This window comes from Conger conger, chromosome 19, assembly GCF_963514075.1.
Source record: "Conger conger chromosome 19, fConCon1.1, whole genome shotgun sequence".
Taxonomy (NCBI): domain Eukaryota; kingdom Metazoa; phylum Chordata; class Actinopteri; order Anguilliformes; family Congridae; genus Conger; species Conger conger.
The window spans coordinates 3,288,001-3,309,671 of NC_083778.1; the positions used below are offsets into that span (position 1 = coordinate 3,288,001).

A 21,671-nucleotide genomic window follows, 5' to 3' on the forward strand; every position below is an offset into this window, starting at 1 on the left:
CTAAATTGTTTTTGGTAGGATAAGATTTTTGCATTGTCTGTACAATTGAGCTCAGCACAACAGCCATTTTGTACCATTTTGGGAAGCGTACCCCAAGCATCTCTGTGTAAAGCCTCAAACAAAAAAAGGGAGGACACAGGACCCTGGGTTAAATTATGTTTGGACTACAGACTGGGAAGAGAGGAGAACTCACAAAATATTCTCCCTCTCTTTGTGTTAATGCACACCAGTTTCCAGATTCTCTGACAGCATTCATGCATTGCCTTGTGACACACATGTATTTGCATGTGTCAGACCCAAAACTGAGTGCAATCCTCTCTCAATTGTGGGCCATGCCCAAATATGATGCGGGGCTCATGACTGGGGCTACTCTACTTCAAGTTACCCCTAAAGTCAGAGTACAGGCCATGTAAACGCAAATGTCCTGTTGAAGTTTGATCAAAATGCCCTTATTGAAAACCAGGAATGATGAAGCTTGATTTAAATACTTTCAGATTGTGCAAAAATTCCCTTTCCTAAATGTTACTATATATCTATATACTATATTTCAAATGCTGTTTAGTACTACAATAAGCCATAATGTTTGAAGAATCATTATTAATTATGTTAAAATGAATAAGTCAGTCATCATGAGCAATTAGAACTGTATGTCTGTTAAAACACATTGAGCTGCAAAGTATAGTTTGTTTAATGAAAGTGCAGAGAACACTTAATCAGGTGTTTAAAAACCATGGCATTGGATACGGCCTGTTTTGACTGAGTGATGCAGTTCAAGCAATGTGGGTCTTTGCAGAGAAATGTTTTGAGTTAGTGATCACCAGCCCAATTTGCCTGCATCATTATATAGGCGAAAGGTTAAGACAGCTCAGCTTTCATGGAGTGACAGAAAATATTAAGGCGGGTGAAGAGAGACAATGTGATGTTATATGACAATTGATTGGTTAGCTATAATGTATAAAGACTAGGATACTTCCTACTGTTACTTTGGAATTCTCTGATCTCTGGAAGTTCTCTGGAGCACACAGACTCCCCAGATTAATCTGTTTTATTTGAAACTAAAGATTTGTAATGAGCACCTACTGATGACTCTGAATATTTCTTCAACATCATTGCTGCCAAAACAACTTCACCCATGTAAAAGGGATGAGGAGGAAAAGTGACAAAAAAATATTTCCTCAACATTTGGTGCCACAAATCTTCTGAAGCGGGACTGCTGACGGCTGATGTTTTTTTCCCTGAATAGGACCAGTGCGCACAACTAAGATACAGGTAAACTGTCAACTTTTTTATAAAAGACTATGAGGGCGTTACCCGTGGCCCATCAGCTTTTGGCAGTGCCTGTAAAGGAGTGACGGATACCTGTGGGTGAGTTGTGGCTTTTTTAAAAGTGTGATGTTGAAAAGCATGAATGAAGTACAATGATAAGAAATGAGCCTTACAGCTAACCAAAACCTGTGAGAAGTTGTACCGGGCATACTGACGGTTGGTGCAGTGCACGCATGCGGGCGGACAGACTTGTCCATACGGACTCGAGAAACGTGGAATTCTCTGTGGAACAGGGACTTAATTTAAAGGCAAGACTCCTTTTAGAGGAGCCGTAAATCACTGTGCAGAGGATCGTACATATCGCTTCCTATCCCTGAAAAGACCTTAGCGACCCAGAGAGGGGCAAGGCATGGCAGCTGCACGGGTACAGGCCGCATAAGAGAAGTTTTGACGGTATTTTGTAAAATACTTGCTTTCACAAGCTACTATAGCTCTATGTCTTGTGTGTGTCATTTTTACATATTTTTTTATATTATTTTAAGGTTTGAGAATCCTTTGTAAATATGTGCATGATTACTGCCGGGTTGTGAATATTGTGAATTTCCCAAGGGAGGGAACAAATTGGTTGTTCTCATAAATAATAATAATAATAATAATAATAATAATAATAATAATAATAATATATATATATATTTTTTAGAAAAAAGTGGTTGTTCTCATATATAATAAAAACATATCATAATAAGGAATTGGTGTAAGAGGAACACATACAGTTCCATAGTTCCATTGCCAAAGGTTTATTTTCATTTTTATTTCTTATCTTTATTTTTATTTATAAAAAATAAAAAAAGAGGTTACTTTTCATTCAGTATTGGGGGAAAAGCAAATGCAACGAAGAAAGGTTGATCTTGTGATTTTGACAGACTGCTCAGAAACATTAGATAAGATTAGATAAGATAAGGTCCAGACTCCCCTGGACCTTATGTTCAAACATAAAATAATAATAATAATAATAATAATAATAATAATAAATTAATAAAAATAAATAAAAATAAAACTGTGTGGCCAGATAAGACTGGAACATTTAAACCTGATTGCTTGGAGAGTGTTGAGGCTGATTGTTGATTGAGAGAGAAAAGAGCCCAGGCTGGGGGAAGAAAAATTTGATAAAAATATGTACCGACAACATTTTAATCAATGGAGAATTGAGTCGCAGAGGCATCAGGACAGGCTTGGCAGAGGGACTGAAGCTACCAGGAAGAAGCAGAGAGGGGTGCCCGGGAAGGAGGAGCTTCCCAGTGCTGCAGAACCAAGCTGCCCTGCCCTCACTGAGAAACCACCACCTTATTCTGGAGCTTTCCCTGCTGGAAGGAATGTACCCTGACATTGAGGAGGTCCAAAGATGGTAAGTCAAGTAAATCAATCTGACACTTCCATTGCAGATGGAAGGAGACCTGCAGGTGGAAGGATGACTCAGAGAAGGAACTTATCAGGCCAGCTGAGCACCTCCTGTCCTCCCCCCTGTCCCCCAGAGGGACACCAGCAGCCCTTCCAGAATTCAACACCCCTCCATGCAAAGTGCCTGTTCATTACAGAGTGATGACCTACGTGACAGCCAGCTGTTTGGAGGAGGATCCATGGCCCATCAGGAACCTTGCCAGAAGCAAGAGCACCCCCTAAAGGTCAGAACCGGAAAATATACTTTTATCCTATAGTACCAGACCCATCAACAATACTCATAAAAATCCAACCTTCAACAACCCATTACACTGTCATAGACTTGTGCTCATCATTTTTCTCCATCCCCTTACATGAACAATGCCACGCCCTTTTTGCCTTCACCTACAGAAGCCAGCAGTACACATTCTCCAGGCTGCCACAAGGATACATGGAATCACCATGTGTGTTCAACCGAATTGTCCAACAAGATCTCTCCGATTTCGCTCCATCCAATGGGAGCACACTCATTCAGTATGTAGATGGTCTCATCCAAAGAAGCATGCAAGCAAGACAGCAGAGCACTCCTCACATGTGTCACACGCTGTGGACTCCATGCTGTCCAGAGAACAAATTGCCCTAACCCACCAACGAGTTTCTGGCTACAAAGTTTTGTTGACCCAAACACACATCACGATCACTCGCTGGTTGTCAACCCAGCCACTCTCATGACCACTCCCCTCGATGGAGAACCACACAACTGCAAAGCCACAGTTCAAGAAGACAAGTGCTAGACCTGGTCTGCTTACAAACCCCCTCACTACCCCAGACATAACTTTGTTTGTAGACGGCTCATCAGATATTGACCCCGACATCAAAATAGGAAATCAGGATTTGCCATTGTCACTCAACACTCCCCTTTCACTTCTCACACTGTAATGGAAACAGCTCTAGCTCCAGGAACTGCCCAGCAGGCAGAGATAGTAGCACTGGCTAGAGCCTGCCAGTTGGCAGAAGGGAAGTCTGTCAACATCTATAGTGACTCTGCCTATGCTTGCGGGGTGGTACATTCATGGTGGGCCACTTGGGCGTGGCGTGGGTTTTTAACAGCAACTGGTACACCGGTGCCTTACTCAAGGCAATAAAACTACCATCAAAGCTAGCCGTGATACAATAAAATATAAGACCCTGTTTCCCAGGGCAACGCGCATGCGGATGCTACAGTGAATAGAGCTGCTGACCTACCATCTTGGCCTGCTAATCAGGCCCCTGTAATGGAAATACAGGAATTTACTTTGCCAGAACTTCTGGAGGTACAGTAGTCTGCCTCCACAACTGAGCAAGAACTCTGGAAATTCAGAGGTTGCTCTAAGGATCCTGTCACTGACATATGGCGCCACAAGAACACGGGCAAAGTTGTTGCCCCAAACTCCCTGTTGCAACTCCTCCGCCCAGAGGCTGAGGAAGGAATTGGCCCTGTTTTTCATGCGTTGTTCAAAGCTGGTGTTGTGGTTCCCTGCCCTAACTCTCTGTGCAATACAATTCTGCCTGTAGAAAAAAAAAAAAACAGGTGTAAACACTGTGCTCCAGTTGTATCTAACTTAAACTACTAGTGTGGACCAAGTCCCGGGCAATGCAAAACATTTCACTGTGATCGATCTTGCTAATATATATATATTTTTTCAGTATACCGCTTGATATTAATTCCCAGTACTGGTTTGCTTTTATGTTTACGACAAAACAATACACCTGGTCTAGACTACCACAAGGGTATTCTCTGCTGCTCTGCAGGAGAATTCCAAACAGTTCCAAATACTAATTCAGTATGTTGTTGACATTCCCAATTCAAGATTCGCTCAATCTGCTAAAATTCCTAGTAACAGGGCCGCAAGGTCAAACAAGAAAAACTGACTGAAGTTATATATCTAGGCCACAAAATTTCTGAAGCTGGAAAATATTTGGGAATTGACAGAATCCAGGCGATTCTCGATTCTCCTAAACTCCAAAGTAAAAAAAAAAAAAAAAAGGCATGACAGGTTATTGTAGACAGTGGATCCCTGACTACTTGAACCAGGGCCCAAATCTCTCTGCTAACGATAAGGTTACACGGACAGAGACTGCTGACATGTATTTTCAGAAATTAAAACGAGAACTGACATCAGCCCCGACTTTGGGCCTTCCTGACATTAACAAACCCTTTCTTTTGACTATGAATGAGAAGGCTGGTTATATGACTGCTGTTCTTCTGCAAAAAACATGGTAGAAACAGGGCTGTTGCATATTATTCTCAGAAACTTGATGCTGTCGCTAGGGGTCTCCCCCCTTGTCTGTGATAAATTTCAGCAGCTGCTTCTGCTGTAACAGCTTCTGCATCGATCGTTGCTTATCACCCATTTTTGGTTCCTCATGCAGAAGCTGAAATTCTGCTAAAACAGAAAACTGCTCATTTCTCATCAGCCCGATTTCCGGGTCACTTGTTTGCCCAGCTGCTGAACTTTTTTTTTGCTCTCAAATGCACCTGGTATTTGTCCCATGGTAAAACTGTAAATATTTTCACTGCCAGCAGATATGCTTTTCGGGGTAGTGCGATTTTGGAACACTTTGGGAACACAGAGGTTTTCTTACTTCTTCAGGAAAAGCTATTCAATATGGACATTTGGTGCAGAGTCTCCTACAGGCCATTCTTTTGCACAATGGTAATACGTATTTAATATGCACTCATATCAAAAGCCATATTAATGTGATAACCAATGAAAACAACGTGATTGGTAGCCATAAATATGAAATATTTAATATATGCACTAAGTTTTATTAAGACACATTCACTGTCAGTTATACTGTATCCTTTTTCCTGTTTGTATGCACTTCAGAAAAAGACCACTAGAGGTCCCTCTGGAGCTGGAATGGTCCGAGAGGGGAGCAAGGGTTTCAGGTGTGGGTCCTGCGGGCCCTCGAGGAAATGGTGGAGGGAACATGTATTTTAGAACCACACTGATTCCACAATACTAAGCACAATTGGTGCCAAACCAATCAGAGTTGACTTATCTTCATCACGTATTGAGAAATCATTGTGGCGGGAGGTAGACGGACAGCTGTGGGGCGGGAATAAGCCCGTCTGAAACTGTATAAAAGATGGTGTATAGTTGAATGATGTGAGGTCACTCTGCAGAGTCACCTCGGTTTAATGGTCTGCGTGAAAAATAAAGTCTGATAGTCTGGAAGATCCTGCCTAATCCTTTTTATTAAATCTCAAAGTCTAAATTCTTCAAACCGGTGCACTGCTACGGGAAGAAAATCCTAGGGGAAACACTGTATTCAGTTGTGTCCTTTATTTATTAGATATGATTTCATAAAAGGTATTATAGGTTTCTAAGGGTGCAGACACTGATGCTATAATACTTCAAACATGATATCATATTATACTATGATAGTGTTGGCTTCTGCTTTTCGATTTCCTCAGAGCAGAAGAGTTGTGTCAATGGAGGGTGAAAACACTAGGTGGTCATGTGGTTCATGAAGGCTTCAAACAGTTTAAAATATCCTCGGTTAACATTAAATTAATGAGGAGACGTTATTTAAGCAACATTAGATTAGATTAGATTAGATGCCATGCATTTTTAAATATGGTCTTTAATTTTTTTAAATATGAAGAATTCTACAGGTCACAAACCTAAACACAGACAACAAACAGAGGGCTCCACAACATTTAACAGCTGGACAACAATAAACGGTGGCAAAGTAACAAAGACATTTATGTGTGGGTTATTTTAAATGAGCGATTTAACTGTTCGGGTGTGAATATGGAGTGGATGTGTTGCATGTGTTTGCCCTGGGAAACGTGAGCTAGCAGCGGGGTGTGCACCCCCAAACTTAGTGCACTCTATGGAAATACTGATATGAAACCGAAAATGTGATATGAAAAGGAAGAACAAACACAAACACCGTATGATTATGCCGGTTTGGTGTAGGTACTGTCCCGCTCACAGCCAGGGACAGAGCCCTCTGGCACAAATGAGTAAAACCACACCACCAAAGCAGTCCAAGTACCGTCATAACAGTTTCATAAAATCCTGCGGGAAAAATATAATCCCATTCACAAAAGCCAAGATAAAGGTCACTAAAAATCGTCTGGAAATTCTAACTCCCAGAGACATTCATGGCTACTGTTGACATCACATCAGTGTAGCCCATGCCACTGGCTTTTTAGAGTGGTGTGACATGATTCTGTAAATGTGGAAAGTGCACCACTGAAGGAAAAAGGTTAGGAAATGCTGGACTAAAGTCACGGAGCAGTCACAGCAAAGATGTTGAAAATAACAGTAAACTGAAAGAGCCAGAGTGTTTTTTAAGATTCATTTATTAAATAAACCAAAGACCTTAGGTGCAGTAGTGGGAAATGATTGAAATAACGCACTGTAGCAACTGTAGCAACAGTAACAAGCGCTTTAACTTACTAAAAAACTAAAAAAACTGCTCCAAGGATAAAAGTAAAATACACTTATAGGCTGATGTATTGGATGGTTTTGAATTATCTTGGAATTATCTTGTCTTTAATTTAGCAGAACATTACATTACATCTCAGTTATTTCGCTGACAGTTGATTAGACAAAGCAGGTGCCAATCCCCCGGGATCAATGTGGGGCTAAGGGCCTTGCTCAAGGGTTCAGCAGCAGCACAGATCTTATTGCAGCTTCACTGGGGCTTGAACCACCAACCTTCTTGGTCCCAGTCAAGCACTTCAGCCACTATGCTATAGGCTGCCCCTTAAACTCAGGCTGAAGTTTTTGACTGGACTGTGATTAACTCATCTGTGACTAGCTGCTACATCATCCCCAATTTGAAACATTACAGTGGATACTTCCGGGAATTGATGCAATATACGGGTCGGAGTGTAGGTTTAAAAACACACATTAATTAAACAATGAGTTTTCGAGTTCAGAAGCGTGCTTACCTGGAGGTCTATATAAGGCAACTATAAGGTTGACAGTTGCCGGACAAAACTGTAGAAAAATCACAGAAAGCACAAAAACAAGGAAACCACAGAGATGGCAAAAACAGGGACCACCTCCGAATCAGTGCAAGTAGGCAAGAGCACCGATTGGGACACAGCCGTGGAATGTCCAAATGCCAGCCCGACTTGCTCATCCTGCCAGCTGAATGAATGGCTCTCGCTTGTCCCGACTGCAGAGCTTCTCTACTCTAGCTCCCCAGTGGTGAAACAACCTCCCCATTGCTATAAGAACTGCTCACTCACTGCCCATTTTCTACCACAGTCTGAAGACTCACCTCTTCACACTGTACCTTGACTCCTCTGCGGGAGTCTGCTAATCTATTGTCACTTATCTTCACCAGCCTCAGACTTTAGCCCCGTGTTGTATTATCTACTTTAATCTAGGACCTTCACATGTGTATTTGTCTCAGTACTGTAGTTCCTGACCTTATTACTTACAGACCTCGCCTATCTACCTTGCGTATTAGACTTATGTTCATTGCTTTATAACCGATTCTATGCAAATTGGACCTTATCGGACCTGTTCTGTTGTTTGTTCTATGACCTTGATTTGACCTTGAAGTGTCTGCTGAATAAAATGTGATGTTTGCGCAGAAATCACAGAACTTCCGTGACAAACACACAGCCATAATTATTAATATAGAATATAATTATTTTACTATATTATTTTATATTATAGCCTACTATATACTATAAAATAGAATGATCTTTTTCTTCTTGTGTTTATAGTTGGAAAAGAAAATGGAAAGGAAGTCTGTGCACCTCCCCATCATAGAACAAATGTGATCATTGCATTACCCATCTCAGAGGTACTATGGATCGCTTCTTCATCAAAAATTCTGTGAGACCTCCTCCCCTGCCTGTAGCTTTAACTTATTTTGATGTATATTGATGCCAATTGCACATGGTAGTAGTTTGTCACTACAACTGTTTTTTAAAAAACTATGAAATGCTTCCATGTAAATTTCACACATTTATTTTGAAAACGCCCCTGCATTTTGCTTTTATTGCCCCTTTAAAAAATTGCACATTTCCAACCCCGATTGAAGGGTTTGTGTTTGTACTCACCCCAGTCTCTGCAGTTTACAGTGTGGGTCCTCCAGTCCAGCAGAGAGCGCTCTCACTCCTGAATCCTGCAGCTCGTTGTCTCTCAGCTCCAGATCACTCAGCTCTGAGTGAGGAGAACGCAAGACTGAGGCCAGAACATCACAGCAGCCCTCTGTGAGATTACACCAACCCAGCCTGTGGAGAAACCACATACAGACACACAAACATTAAAATTCACTGGAGATTGTAATAATGTTCACCTTGCCAGTTCATACATATGTCATTTCCTATTTGCCTATGCATCCCTGAGTGGTACATACAAAAAAACAGAGAGAGGGTTGTGTACATTTTATTCATAAATGATTCTTAAATTATTTCATAAATTAATCCACCAATCAATCCGATTCTAAGGCAATTATTTAGCTTCATTAACCAAAAAAAAGGTTTGGTACCCACTGCAAGGATTTAATTACCAAACATTTTCTCTATGATGATCACATATGAGACAGAATCTGATTTGCAAACATGAATTTTGCAAACACAAGAAAGTGTTCATATGATCACTGTGGGGATCCCCCGTGATATGTTCTTCGGTCAGCAAACATATATACATTTTTTAAAAGTTCAACATTCATCATTACACATAAATGGGGAAAAAAAACTGTTAATGGACTTTTTTCTTTTTCTGGTAACCATTTATATAAGGGATAGGTCTGGTCCATTGTCTCCATTGGTCAGTTTGCGTTCAAGCCGTGCCAATATCCACGATTTTCACAAATCTTTTAATTTTACTCTGCGTTTAGATCACCGTAATGTACTTTGTAACCTAAATTAACTTCATGTTATCATCACGCCGCTAGTAGCCTCCCAAAGTAAAACAAAAAGAGTTATTTTGTCCTTTGACCATCTCAGCGATTGTCGGCAAGACCACCAAAGCCTGCTGAAGCAAATGACTCATGACGACGCTATGAATTATTTAAATAACTGCACGTTATCTGATAAACGTTTAAACAAATGACTTGTGTCAGTGTCATCAGGTGTAACGTAAAGTCGCAAGCTGGCTAAAGTTAGTGCAGTGGGGATACATAATTGCAATAGCGTTAGCAATACCGTTGCTTATCAACCAATAAACTGTTCAGGAAGAATACATTCACCATAAAACATAGTTCCATTAAAAATACGTTCATATAAAGTTTGTCTTGTCTTTCTTTTGTGAACATATTTAAAGATAAATGTAATAATTGTCGTATAAAAGTGTTATGGAACTCAAACCTGTGGTATATCGTGGATATTGACACAGCTAGGGGGTGTAAATGGCCTAATCAACTTACCAAGTAATTTAAATATGATGACTTCTAAGTATTCTGGCTATTAATTTCGAAATATTCACTTAGCTAAATGGAAAACCACATTCAATTCAAAATTACGTTCTTCCCAGTTTATCTATGGCCTAAGTGTGACAGTAACCATGACGACATTGTTTAAAACGTGGCGGAAGAGTCGGTCGGTTACCGCGGCCATGATAGCTGGTTTACTCTAAGCTTTGTTCATTTTATAAAAATACAATTGTACACAGCTTATAGCAATCACTCGTCAAAAAACGTTCGCCTCAAATTGTTCCCCTCCACTGTTGTTACTGTTGTACTGTTGTAACCCAACTGTGAAAACTACCCAAACGAACATAGCTTAATGTTAAATTACCTGAAGTCTACCACTATCACAGACAATTTATATATCCACCGGTAAATAAAATAAAATATCAGTCAACAAAAGAATGTCCAACTTCCTAACCAGAGGCGCTCAGCAACGTTCAATTTAATTTGCCAGGTTTCCAACCACTTCTGGATTCCGTTTAAATCCTTGTGAATTATTTTGGAAGATATGACCTTTGTGCCTCAGTAAAATATATGAACACATTTGCTGAAAATGAATTTTTGGAAATGACTAAATATCATTCTAATGAAGGTAAAAATCACTTTAATTAGTATTTTTTATCTACATATTTTATTCTAAACGGGAAGATTTATTTTGCCACTGGCCCATAATCCTTTTGAACCTTCCCCAATAATGCGGTAAAGTTAGTTTTATGTTCTAAATTAGATTAGACTTCAATAGCTCTTCAAAAAATAATGTTAATGTTCAAAATAACCGTTTCGTAATCAAGTTAGGCCAGAGAACGCAGCACAACGCTTTGTTTGATTTTTCATCGCAATTTTAATAATAACTTTGATATTAGCCTACAACAATAACACATCGCAGGATACGGGTGTTATGACGAGGGACCTTCCAACATAAAGGCACAACTTTTAATTCGTCCATTAGGCCCATTTATTTTTAAATAATATTTATATGTTCGCAAACATTCTTCATTTTTGTGGCTCGGACTGTTCATATTTACGGACCGTCTTAACAGTTAAATGCTAATAGCTTTGGTTAGAGTTCAAATAATGTGTTGAGGACCAGGACGTGAGCATACGATCAATTTTATCAACTGATAAAAAAAAAAAACTTCCAAAGGCAATCAAACGCCTAGAAAACTAGACACTGAAAGCTCTCACATATGTAACCCTAATCTGCAATCTGGCCCTGGGTTTATTGAATGTGGTAGATGTTGAAGTCCACTAGGACTTAATTTAATGAGTGAAGTACAGTTGATTTGACTAAGCAGGAGACGATCCTCAACTGGAGAAATGCTCAAGGCCCAGCGGCTGCGTGGATCTTATTGTGGCTACACCGGGGATCGAACCACCGACCAATTTCGAGTTTAGTTTTAAACAAAAATAAAAATATTCTTGCATGTATGTCGTTGGCACGTTTGATCAGTTCTGAGAGCTAAAAATATATATATTTGTAATATGTTGCTGAAATGTTTATGTCGTGCATGACTACAGGTTAAAGGGAGGGGGGAAATCTGTTGTAATTAATCCGTACATTACCACCGTCTGTTGGAGCGGAAGCGATCTTCGTGCATTAAAAGTTCATGTGTGCGTCACTCGCAAATAAGCATTGTTATCTCCAAACAACTGCAGCCTTATTAACTTAGTAAACACCTAGCCACATGTCTTACAAACATGAGTTGCTGAATTTACGGTTAAGAAATCGATTAGCTATTGAAAAGTTCTCAGCTCTCTCCTAATTACGCCGGCTCCATTTCTCTCACTATTTTGTCTCCCCCAGAATTATGGGAATGGTAGTTTTGTTCGATGGTTTAACCAAATTAATAAGAACACAATTCATGATTAACACAGATCACTATTGTAGGCTGTGCTATAAGGAAGCATATGCGCCCCAAAATGAAAATGCAAATCGAGAATTACATTCTGTTTTGATTCCATGTACTTTAACACCATATCATAATTTAAATGAAAACGCAAAAGCCATTTTCAGTTTCATTATGGCACGGATATACTTCCAAACAGCGAAACATGTGTTCAGTGAGGAAGCATTGAACACACTAATCAGAAACACCTGTAAAGCCATTTGGTCCAAATGTTATGGTGCCCTGAAATCGGGGACTATGCAAGAAAAGGGCTGTCATTCCTACACAGATATGGATGCAAATACCCTCAGTTTAAAGACAACAGTCTGCACTTTAACGCCATCTTTCATTACACATGCACTGGAGTGTACTTGTACTACTGTCCAAATACTAACGGCTGCACTGTATATAGGTCAGGGCGGGTCTATTCACCTGTGGTACCTTCTCTTAAGCACTGTACCACAGGCAAATAGGGAAAAAATCTTTACCTTTTGTATCTTGACACTTTTTGAACATTTGCAAGTTCTCATGAAGAATGGAAAACGCACAAATTCACACTTATTTCTCTTTGTGGATGAAGTCAATTCAGTGAAATTTTCGATTTCAATGTGATGAATGACTCAAAAGCTCAAGAACTAATTTTAGTTTTACTGAATATTTATTGAACTGGTTCATGCCCACACCTTCTCATATCCTGGAGCTCCAACTGCATCTCACCGCCCCTCAAACTGCTCACGATACTTTCCCTCATTTGAACTTCTTACCTTTCCAGCTAGTTTTGACTTTAAGAAAACCGGTTCAACCCATTTGAATTAATCTAATTTACTAAATTTCTGTCTTATCCATCCTACCTTTAGACCTTGCTGTCCAGCTGAGGATAGGCTCCCCCTCAAAAGCTGGGTTTCTCCTGAGCCTCTGTTAGAGGGTTTTAGACCCCAATGGGGAGTTTTTACCTCATGTGCTTGCTATTTGGCGTCTAGCCCAAGTGTTTGCCCTTTTGTTACTCTGTAAATTTCTTCTATAAAATGCGCTACACAAATTTAAAAAATTGAACCTTTGTGATTGCTTGTGTGTGCGCTGCTTGCTCAGCTCTGCTCACTCTGTGTGTGTGTGTGTGTGTGTGTGTGCTCTGCTCACTCTGTGTGTGTGTGTGTGCGTGTGTGTGTGTGTGTGTGCTTGCTGTTCTGTGCTCTGCTCACTCTGTGTGTGTGTGTGTGTGTGTGTGTGTGTGCGCTTGCTGTTCTGTGCTCTGCTCACTGTGTGTGTGTGTGTGTGCGTGTGTGTGTGTGTGTGTGTGTGTGTGTGTGTGTGTGTGTGCGCTTGCTGTTCTCTCTGCGGATGATCACTGCTTTTGTACTGGGATTCCATCAGATGGAATAAAAGCCTATTATTCAGCACTTTGCTGCAAGACTCCTGATTTTACAAATTGGATTATATATTTGATAATTGGACTGATAACTTGTTGGCCTGGGGACCCACAACAAACCCTGAGGGGCCCCTGTGCTGACTGATCTTAGCTCTGAGAGGAGCATTCTCCTTCACATACTGGACATTATTAGTTAAAGAAAATTACCCTCTTGTTATAAAAGTATGAACACCCATATGTTTCAGTTTCTGAACTAACATCCAAGGCTTCCCCTGGTTTAATTTTTAGTCCAAAATGCTTTTGGTAGACACAGCCACATCATGTTCAAATGGCCTCGAGCTGACTGGATGAAGGGCTTCTTCCGGTAGCCGAATGTCGTTCACATAGTCACCATGTCAGTCGGAGTCCATCTTACCAACAGTGTGTTGGTGTATGATAGTTCTGGAGGTTTGCTGGTGCCCCCTCCTGGTCTTATCCATGCTTGTATGGATGGCTGGGAGGGCTTCCAGAACAGAGACATACCGCCAAACATAACAGTATTGTGTCTAAGATTGATAATGAAGATTCTAACTTTGACACCAGTGGTCCTGACTGAACTAGTATTTTATCTACCTGGTTACTGTAATCACATCAAATGGATTGTTGTGGTGTAAGTGTTTTGTAATGCAGTTTTTTTGTAATGTTGTCCCTGTTCAGGGACAGCAGATGAAAATGAGCTACAGAGCAAACTCTGGCTCATCAGTTGTGATGGGCATGGTCCCTGTTAAATGAAATAAGAAAGTAAGTAAAGTAAGGTTGCGGACCGCTGTAGCCCTGTTCCTCCCCCGGTTCATGACCAAACCTCGACACATCCTGGAGCTCAAGTTGCATCACCCTGCCTCTCTAAACCAGCTCACTGTACTTTCCCTCATTTTACACTTTCTACTTCCAGCTAGTTTATTACCTCTACTGTGACCTGCTCAGACCATTTGACTGGCTGTGATAGATTTCGTATCACATTTCTGTTATATCCATTCTACCCTCACTTTACACCTTGCTAGCCAGCGGAGGATGGGCTCCCCCTCTATAGCCAGGTTCCTCCCGAGATTTCCCATTGGGGAGTTTTTTCTCACCACTTTTTGACGGTGAAAAGCATCTTAGTGACCGTCTTCTATTAAAAGCGCTATACAAAAAAAAAAAGAAAAATGTAACCTGTGTGATGGCTTGGCCATGGATGGACAACTGGCCTGTGCTCGCCCACTGATGTAGGGTCAAACACCATCTCCTCCCTCAAATCAGATGGTTTGAGTCACACCATTGCACAAACCTGTCTATCGCAGAATGCTACAAGGCTACTGCCCCTGTGCATTAGGCACAGTTCCCAGGTTGGCTGCTGGTGCTCATCTGTATTTAGTGTGAATAAAACCGGGGAGTGAACACAACCGACAGTTTTTTGTTTTTTTCTCTGCCCTTAACAATGTTTTTAATGGCTTTCTTCACTTCAATTGGCACAATTCTGGTCCTAACAGAAAAAAAAACAATAACAGAATCCATCACTCAAAACAGAAAAAAAGCCAATAACAGAATCCATCACTCAAAACAGAAAAAAAGCCAATAACAGAATCCATGCCACTCAAAAGGCAAGAATCAAGACTAGATACTGAAAGCTCTCACCCCTTCAGTTTTTATAGATTTGTTTTTCTAAACTCAATATGCCATAATGACAAAGTGAAAACAAGTTTAATAATCTATATATTATACAGAGAATCTTTCAACAATAAGCTAAACTATTTAAGTTGTCTTCTTCCCTACAGTCCTACAACTCAGTTGTGATAACATCAGTGTGTATGTTGTACCAAACTGTAATATCACTTTAAGGAATCTTCTGCTGCTGTGTTGGCTACCTGTGACGTGCTCCAGTCCACTCTCTCCTCCTCTGACCATTCGCTCATTTGTGCCTCCTCCTCACCTATTCCTCCATTTATTTACACATCCTCACCACTTCTCACTTCTATCTTTCTGCTTCTTACCGCTCTTCATTGGCAGTTGTGCTTTCTCTTCTATTTCTGTCTGCATCCTTCTCTCTCCACTTACTTTTAACAAACTCATCTGGAGACATATTCACTTTTAAACATTTTCTTGACTGAGTTAGTTATAAACAACCTAGCTAACTTGCAACATCTCATTTTAGATCTATCCTGTACCATTTTAATAAACTACTTCACTTTCTGAACATGATCAGCAAACCTAAACCATCCATCCATCCATCCATTATCTGAACCCGCTTATCCTGAGCAAGGTCGCAGGGGGGCTGGAGCCTATCCCAGCATACATTGGGCGAAAGGCAGGAATACACCCTGGACAGGTCGCCAGTCCATTGCAGGGCACACACACCATTCACTCACACACTCATACCTATGGGCAATTTAGACTCTCCAATCAGCCTAACCTGCATGTCTTTGGACTGTGGGAGGAAACCAGAGTACCTGGAGGAAACCCACATACGCACATTATGGAGGCAGAGGGAAATAGTGACCCTGCAGGCAAAGTAGTGAAATACAGACAATATGTTCTAATGACAATTTGACTCAAATATTTGGACTCCATATACCATTCAATTAATTTTCATAATGGACTTGGGGCATCAGTTCATCCACACTGATTCATTCAAAGTGTTAAGCAATTCCCCTATTTGTGAAAGGGTTATAAAAGGGCTGGGTGATGCCCGTGCGCAATGATGCGCAATGGCTGCTTTAGCACTGTTGGAGGGCTTTGCCAATGGCAGGCTTCAGATGGAGAGGGTGTTCAGGGACCCAAGATGATGACTGGCTTATGAGCCGATTTTGTTGATTTTGATATCATTGAGCCTCGTCATGCCATCTGTGTGGGATGGCATAATTGGAATGACCCAACGATACATATGGTTTCCCTACACTGCAGGTGAACAAGCCAACGCCAAAGCACAATTTACAGCGCGTTCCCAAATGTAATCAGTGCGATCAACTGCACTCATATCACTGTAAAAACACTACACGAGGTAGGGATGTGACAAATAATCCCTTTTTGTAAACTGATACCATCTAATTTTTTTAACGGTTAACTGTGTAACTGACACTGTTTGTATCTTTTTCTTTTTATAAAAATTGCATTTTCAACTTTATTTTGGGCCATCTTAGAAGTTACATGTCAACATTGTAAGTTCGATAATAGCCTAATTGCCAAATTAAAGGTTTACATGTACATTGACATGGTGCAGTGTAACCTCACAGTTACAGCAGTCTAGGCTAGTTCAATCCATGTAGTTTACGTCCAGGCATGCTGGTCGATCGCGTGTCATTTGAAAAAAAGGCATTGGTTAAAATAAGAATTCTTCATGTTTTTATCCCTCTTCCCAATGGCTTCTGCCAGACAGACTTGATTGACGTTAAATCTGTAAATATGCTGCTGTTAAGAACTTTCAGACAGGGTTGCGCACTCCGTTGGGAGTGCAATATTTGCCTGATATAATATCTCACTATAACATATAACACTGAGTCTATTTTACCATAGGCAACTGGTAGAGGATACAAGGAATTAAAGCCAAGTCAGGAGGAAGTTATGGCTAGCCGGAATAAACCGCAAAGATTTCCTGCCTTCACAAAGCAGCAGAGTGTGTTCTGATCATTTCATTCAAGGAAGAATGTAGCCACAGTCAGCACAAAAGTCCTGTTCTGTAGGTGGGAATGAGCTCTTTACAGTCAGCACAAAAGTCCTGTTCTGTAGGTGGGAATGAGCTCTTTACAGTCAGCACAAAAGTCCTGTTCTGTAGGTGGGAATGAGGTGTACTGTATTGTGAGGAGTACAGCTCCCCTTCATCAGAGAGTGGGGTAAAATTAAGGATTTGATAACAGTTCATAGCAGGTAGTGAATAGTGGAGATGGATGAAGACTGTAATGTGTGACAGACCTGAAACATTATACTATGCAGGTGGTCAGTCTTTTACCACATCAATCAGACATCCAGCATCCAGTCATCACCTAATAGCCTAATTGCCAAATTAAAGGTTTACATGTACATTGACATGGTGCAGTGTAACCTCACAGTTACAGCAGTCTAGGCTAGTTCAATCCATGTAGTTTACGTCCAGGCATGCTGGTCGATCGCGTGTCATTTGAAAAAAAGGCATTGGTTAAAATAAGAATTCTTCATGTTTTTATCCCTCTTCCCAATGGCTTCTGCCAGACAGACTTGATTGACGTTAAATCTGTAAATATGCTGCTGTTAAGAACTTTCAGACAGGGTTGCGCACTCCGTTGGGAGTGCAATATTTGCCTGATATAATATCTCACTATAACATATAACACTGAGTCTATTTTACCTTAGGCAACTGGTAGAGGATACAAGGAATTAAAGCCAAGTCAGGAGGAAGTTATGGCTAGCCGGAATAAACCGCAAAGATTTCCTGCCTTCACAAAGCAGCAGAGTGTGTTCTGATCATTTCATTCAAGGAAGAATGTAGCCACAGTCAGCACAAAAGTCCTGTTCTGTAGGTGGGAATGAGCTCTTTACAGTCAGCACAAAAGTCCTGTTCTGTAGGTGGGAATGAGCTCTTTACAGTCAGCACAAAAGTCCTGTTCTGTAGGTGGGAATGAGGTGTACTGTATTGTGAGGAGTACAGCTCCCCTTCATCAGAGAGTGGGGTAAAATTAAGGATTTGATAACAGTTCATAGCAGGTAGTGAATAGTGGAGATGGATGAAGACTGTAATGTGTGACAGACCTGAAACATTATACTATGCAGGTGGTCAGTCTTTTACCACATCAATCAGACATCCAGCATCCAGTCATCACCTGTGCCCTGATACTACAGACTCCACTGAAACCTTACATTCTGGTCAGGAAACACAAACCTGCCAACCCTAAGACTCATCAGGTTTTATCCTGCTTTTCTTTGCTGTGATAGAGGAGTAAGAAGAGAGGGATCAGACTAATGTGGAAAAAGAAAGAATGCTGATGGACAGAGTAATAAACTGAGAGAGAAAGAGCTTTTCATCATTTCACTGCATAGAGCCATAATCACTAATTCTATTTAGTTAAGGTCACACAGAACACCGCCCTACTCACCCCAGTCTCTGTAGTTTACAGTTTGGACTCATCAGTCCAGCACAGAGCAGCTTCACTCCTGAATCTCCCAGGTTATTGCTGCTGAGGTCCAGATCTCTCAGGGGTGAGTTTGATGACTGGAGAGCTGAGGCCACAATTTCACAGGACTCCTCACTTAGGCCACAGCTGTTCAGTCTGTAAAGAAGAATGAATACATTATAGAATAAAAAGGTTAGGTAAGATGTTTGCAATGCTGTGGGACATTTGGCACAGTTAATGGTAAGATATAAAATATAACACACATCTGTCACAGTGGCCAGGGAGTTTGCTTTTTTCCTTTTGGTTTTCTGTGACAAACTTCCCACAGCATTGCAAGCTAACACAGCTAAAGGCAGACTGACATACACAAAACATGCTCATATCCTGTGGGCTCCAGAATTATTGGCACCCTACATAAATATGCACAACAATACTGTAGACTAAAAAAAATAAAAATGAATAGTAAAAAAAAGAATTCCCCCAAAAACTGGTTTCACAATTATTGGCACCCCTGGTTTAATTTTGTGCTGTAGCTGTACCCAAGTACAAGTGATTCATTTTGTGTACGTGTCTTTGCGCATCTTTATTTGTGAGGTGCGGCAGAACTTTTAGACTTTGAGAACCAACCCAACAGAACTTGCATTGAAAATCAAAATGAGTAAAAAAATGTAGTGAGAAAAATGAATCTGAAAAGTAAAGAAATGTCCTTTACAAATATACTCAAGTAAGAGTAAAAAGTATCCTCCTTTAAAACGACGCTACAGGTTCAATTTATTTAAGAACGTACTTTCGTAAATGTAACAGAGTAAATGTTGCATGTTACTACCCACCTCTGCTAACAGGCGACTGCTCCGTCTCATAATGATAAAATATATCAGATACATTCAGCTACCTGCTGATTCTGTATCTGTTTGATATTCCAAACTGTTTATTTCGGTAAGCCTATTGCTTCACCGATGTCTTTTTTTTCCTCTGCCCTCCTTGACAACATTTCTAATGGCTTTCTGGACTTCAATTGGCACAATTCTGGTCCTCATGTTGACAAAAGCCAGTAACAGAATCCATGCCACTCAATCCAAGAATCAAGACTCGACACTGAAAGCTCTCACTGCTCATCTGGAGACATATTCACTTTTAAACATTTTCTGAAATTCAGCCTGAAATGGCTCACTATTCACTATTCGTCCATATAGTGTTCTATATATCAATCCATTATCTTAACCTGCTTATCCTGAACAGGGTCGCAGGGGGCTGGAGCCTATCCCAGCATACATTGGGCGAAAGGCAGGAATACACCCTGGACGGGTCGCCAGTCCATAGCAGGGCACACACACCATTCACTCACATACTCATACCTACGGGCAATTTAGACTCTCCAAAAATTAGGTTCTGATTTCTTCTTTATTTTCTTTTTAAATTATTGGGGTTGGGGTTTGTGTGGCAGCGGGAAAGTAATCTAATTAAATCTAACTCACTTATTCTTTCGGTGTTTTGTGTGATCACCTGCTCCTGACTATGTAAGAGGTGGCACGCCTTCAGTCACTGTTTTTCCCTGATTTATAATTTGAGTATTTTATTATCCTCTGATTTAGTAACGTGCCTTATCACCGCTTAAGATGTATATTCAGGAGCGTGTAATAGCTGTGGGTCCACCAGGGGGTGGCGCATTATGAAAGAGGGGAGCAGGTAACCTGGATCACGGGCCTCCTGAATGGTTTATAAACTCCGACTTGTCGCTGTGTTTTTATTGTATGTGTCTTTTCAATTCATGCAAACCTACTTTGGGCTGGTCCCTTGGGCAGAGTGCAATAGCTCATTTAGGTAGACTATCTATCTGTGTGATATCACTACAATTTGCAGTGAACACTGATTTAATTGGTTGATGGTGTATTTTGTTTGTTTGCCTATTAATTGTTACTTTACTATTCATTCACTACCTCTACCTGAAATTTACACAGTGTGATCTTTGAGAGTGCAGACTGCTCTGCATTGTGTTTCTGCTTCGTCATTAGTAACTGTGCTAACCCAATTCTGTACATTGTAGAAATAAACAGATTTGTAATTTTCAAAGAATATCTTTTAGTAGGGTTCTCTCACCCCTTATTGTGAGAGTGGTGTAAAAAACCTCAATTACTTTAACTGTAGCTGGCACTCGAGCTACTGCAGGCCAAATACAGAATATGCCGATGTTCAAGTAAGGAAAAAAGGAGAGGGTTTGAGTCAACTGATGAGCCAAGGTTAAATCCTCAGGCCCGTTTCAAAGTACAGACATACTTCCAGGTTCTTGACTCGTTTATAACACAGACCAAGGAGAGATTTGCTGATGTGTGGGAAATGGCATCAAAATATCAAGCCCTTAACCCCAAGTATTTCTTCCCCTGAGATTCAATACAATATATAAACGAGCTAGCAGCTTATTATGGTCTGTGACAGGTCAGGTTTTAGCCTTCCTTGTTGCTAATGACATGACTAGAGCATTCCCAGACCTTGCAGCATTGTATCGCATTTATCTCACAATTCCTGTGAGCAGTGCGCACGCAGAGCGCTCTTTCAGCAGGCTAAAGCCATTGACAACATAACTTCGCTTGACAATGACCGAGGAGCATCTTTCACAGCTTGCACTTGTCTTTGTCGGGAGAAGTGACAAAGAATATTGAATATCTGTAGGAGGGATGAATGTATGGCAGGCTATGGTGGACGTAAAATTAAACTAGAGATGTACATTTCCTCAAGAAAATGCGGAGTGTGATTGCGGCAAATCGGTGTGTATTTGAGCTGTGTGGAGGGCAGAGGCCATTGTGACATCACATTCTATTGTGACATCACAGGTTATTGTGACATCAAATCAGTGGACTATTGCCAGTACAGTTTAAATATTTGCATTTACGGGCTTAGCAGAGCATTGGTGTCTCTTCACACGGACTGGGAAGAGTCAGTCTGACATGGATGACTGAATATATAAACCTAATAGTTTACTTTGTACATAGTCATATTAGAGTTATTGTTCAATATCATTCAAGTGAAACATGTATCTTATGCAATGCTTTGTAAAATACTTGTTTATTCAAGTAAAGAGTTATCATTACCATATTTTCTTCTTTCTTTCTGAACACATTTCTGGTTAATGGCACTACAAGATTAAATTGTATGTTATGTCGGCATATTTAACATAAACAAAATGCTTAA

At 40.6% G+C, this 21,671-nt stretch overlaps 1 protein-coding gene across 1 annotated transcript in view; it reads right to left on the minus strand.

Annotated features, from left to right (window-relative positions):
* The window catches only part of LOC133118964 (NLR family CARD domain-containing protein 3-like), a 41,460-nt gene that overhangs the window by 14,306 nt on the left and 5,483 nt on the right, over positions 1 to 21,671 (minus strand). The window contains exons 3-4 of the mRNA XM_061229313.1: positions 18,468 to 18,641; positions 8,783 to 8,956 (exon numbers count right to left, since the gene is read on the minus strand). Of these exons, the coding sequence (XP_061085297.1) occupies positions 8,783 to 8,956; positions 18,468 to 18,641 (348 nt within the window). The remainder of the gene's footprint in view (positions 1 to 8,782; positions 8,957 to 18,467; positions 18,642 to 21,671) is intronic.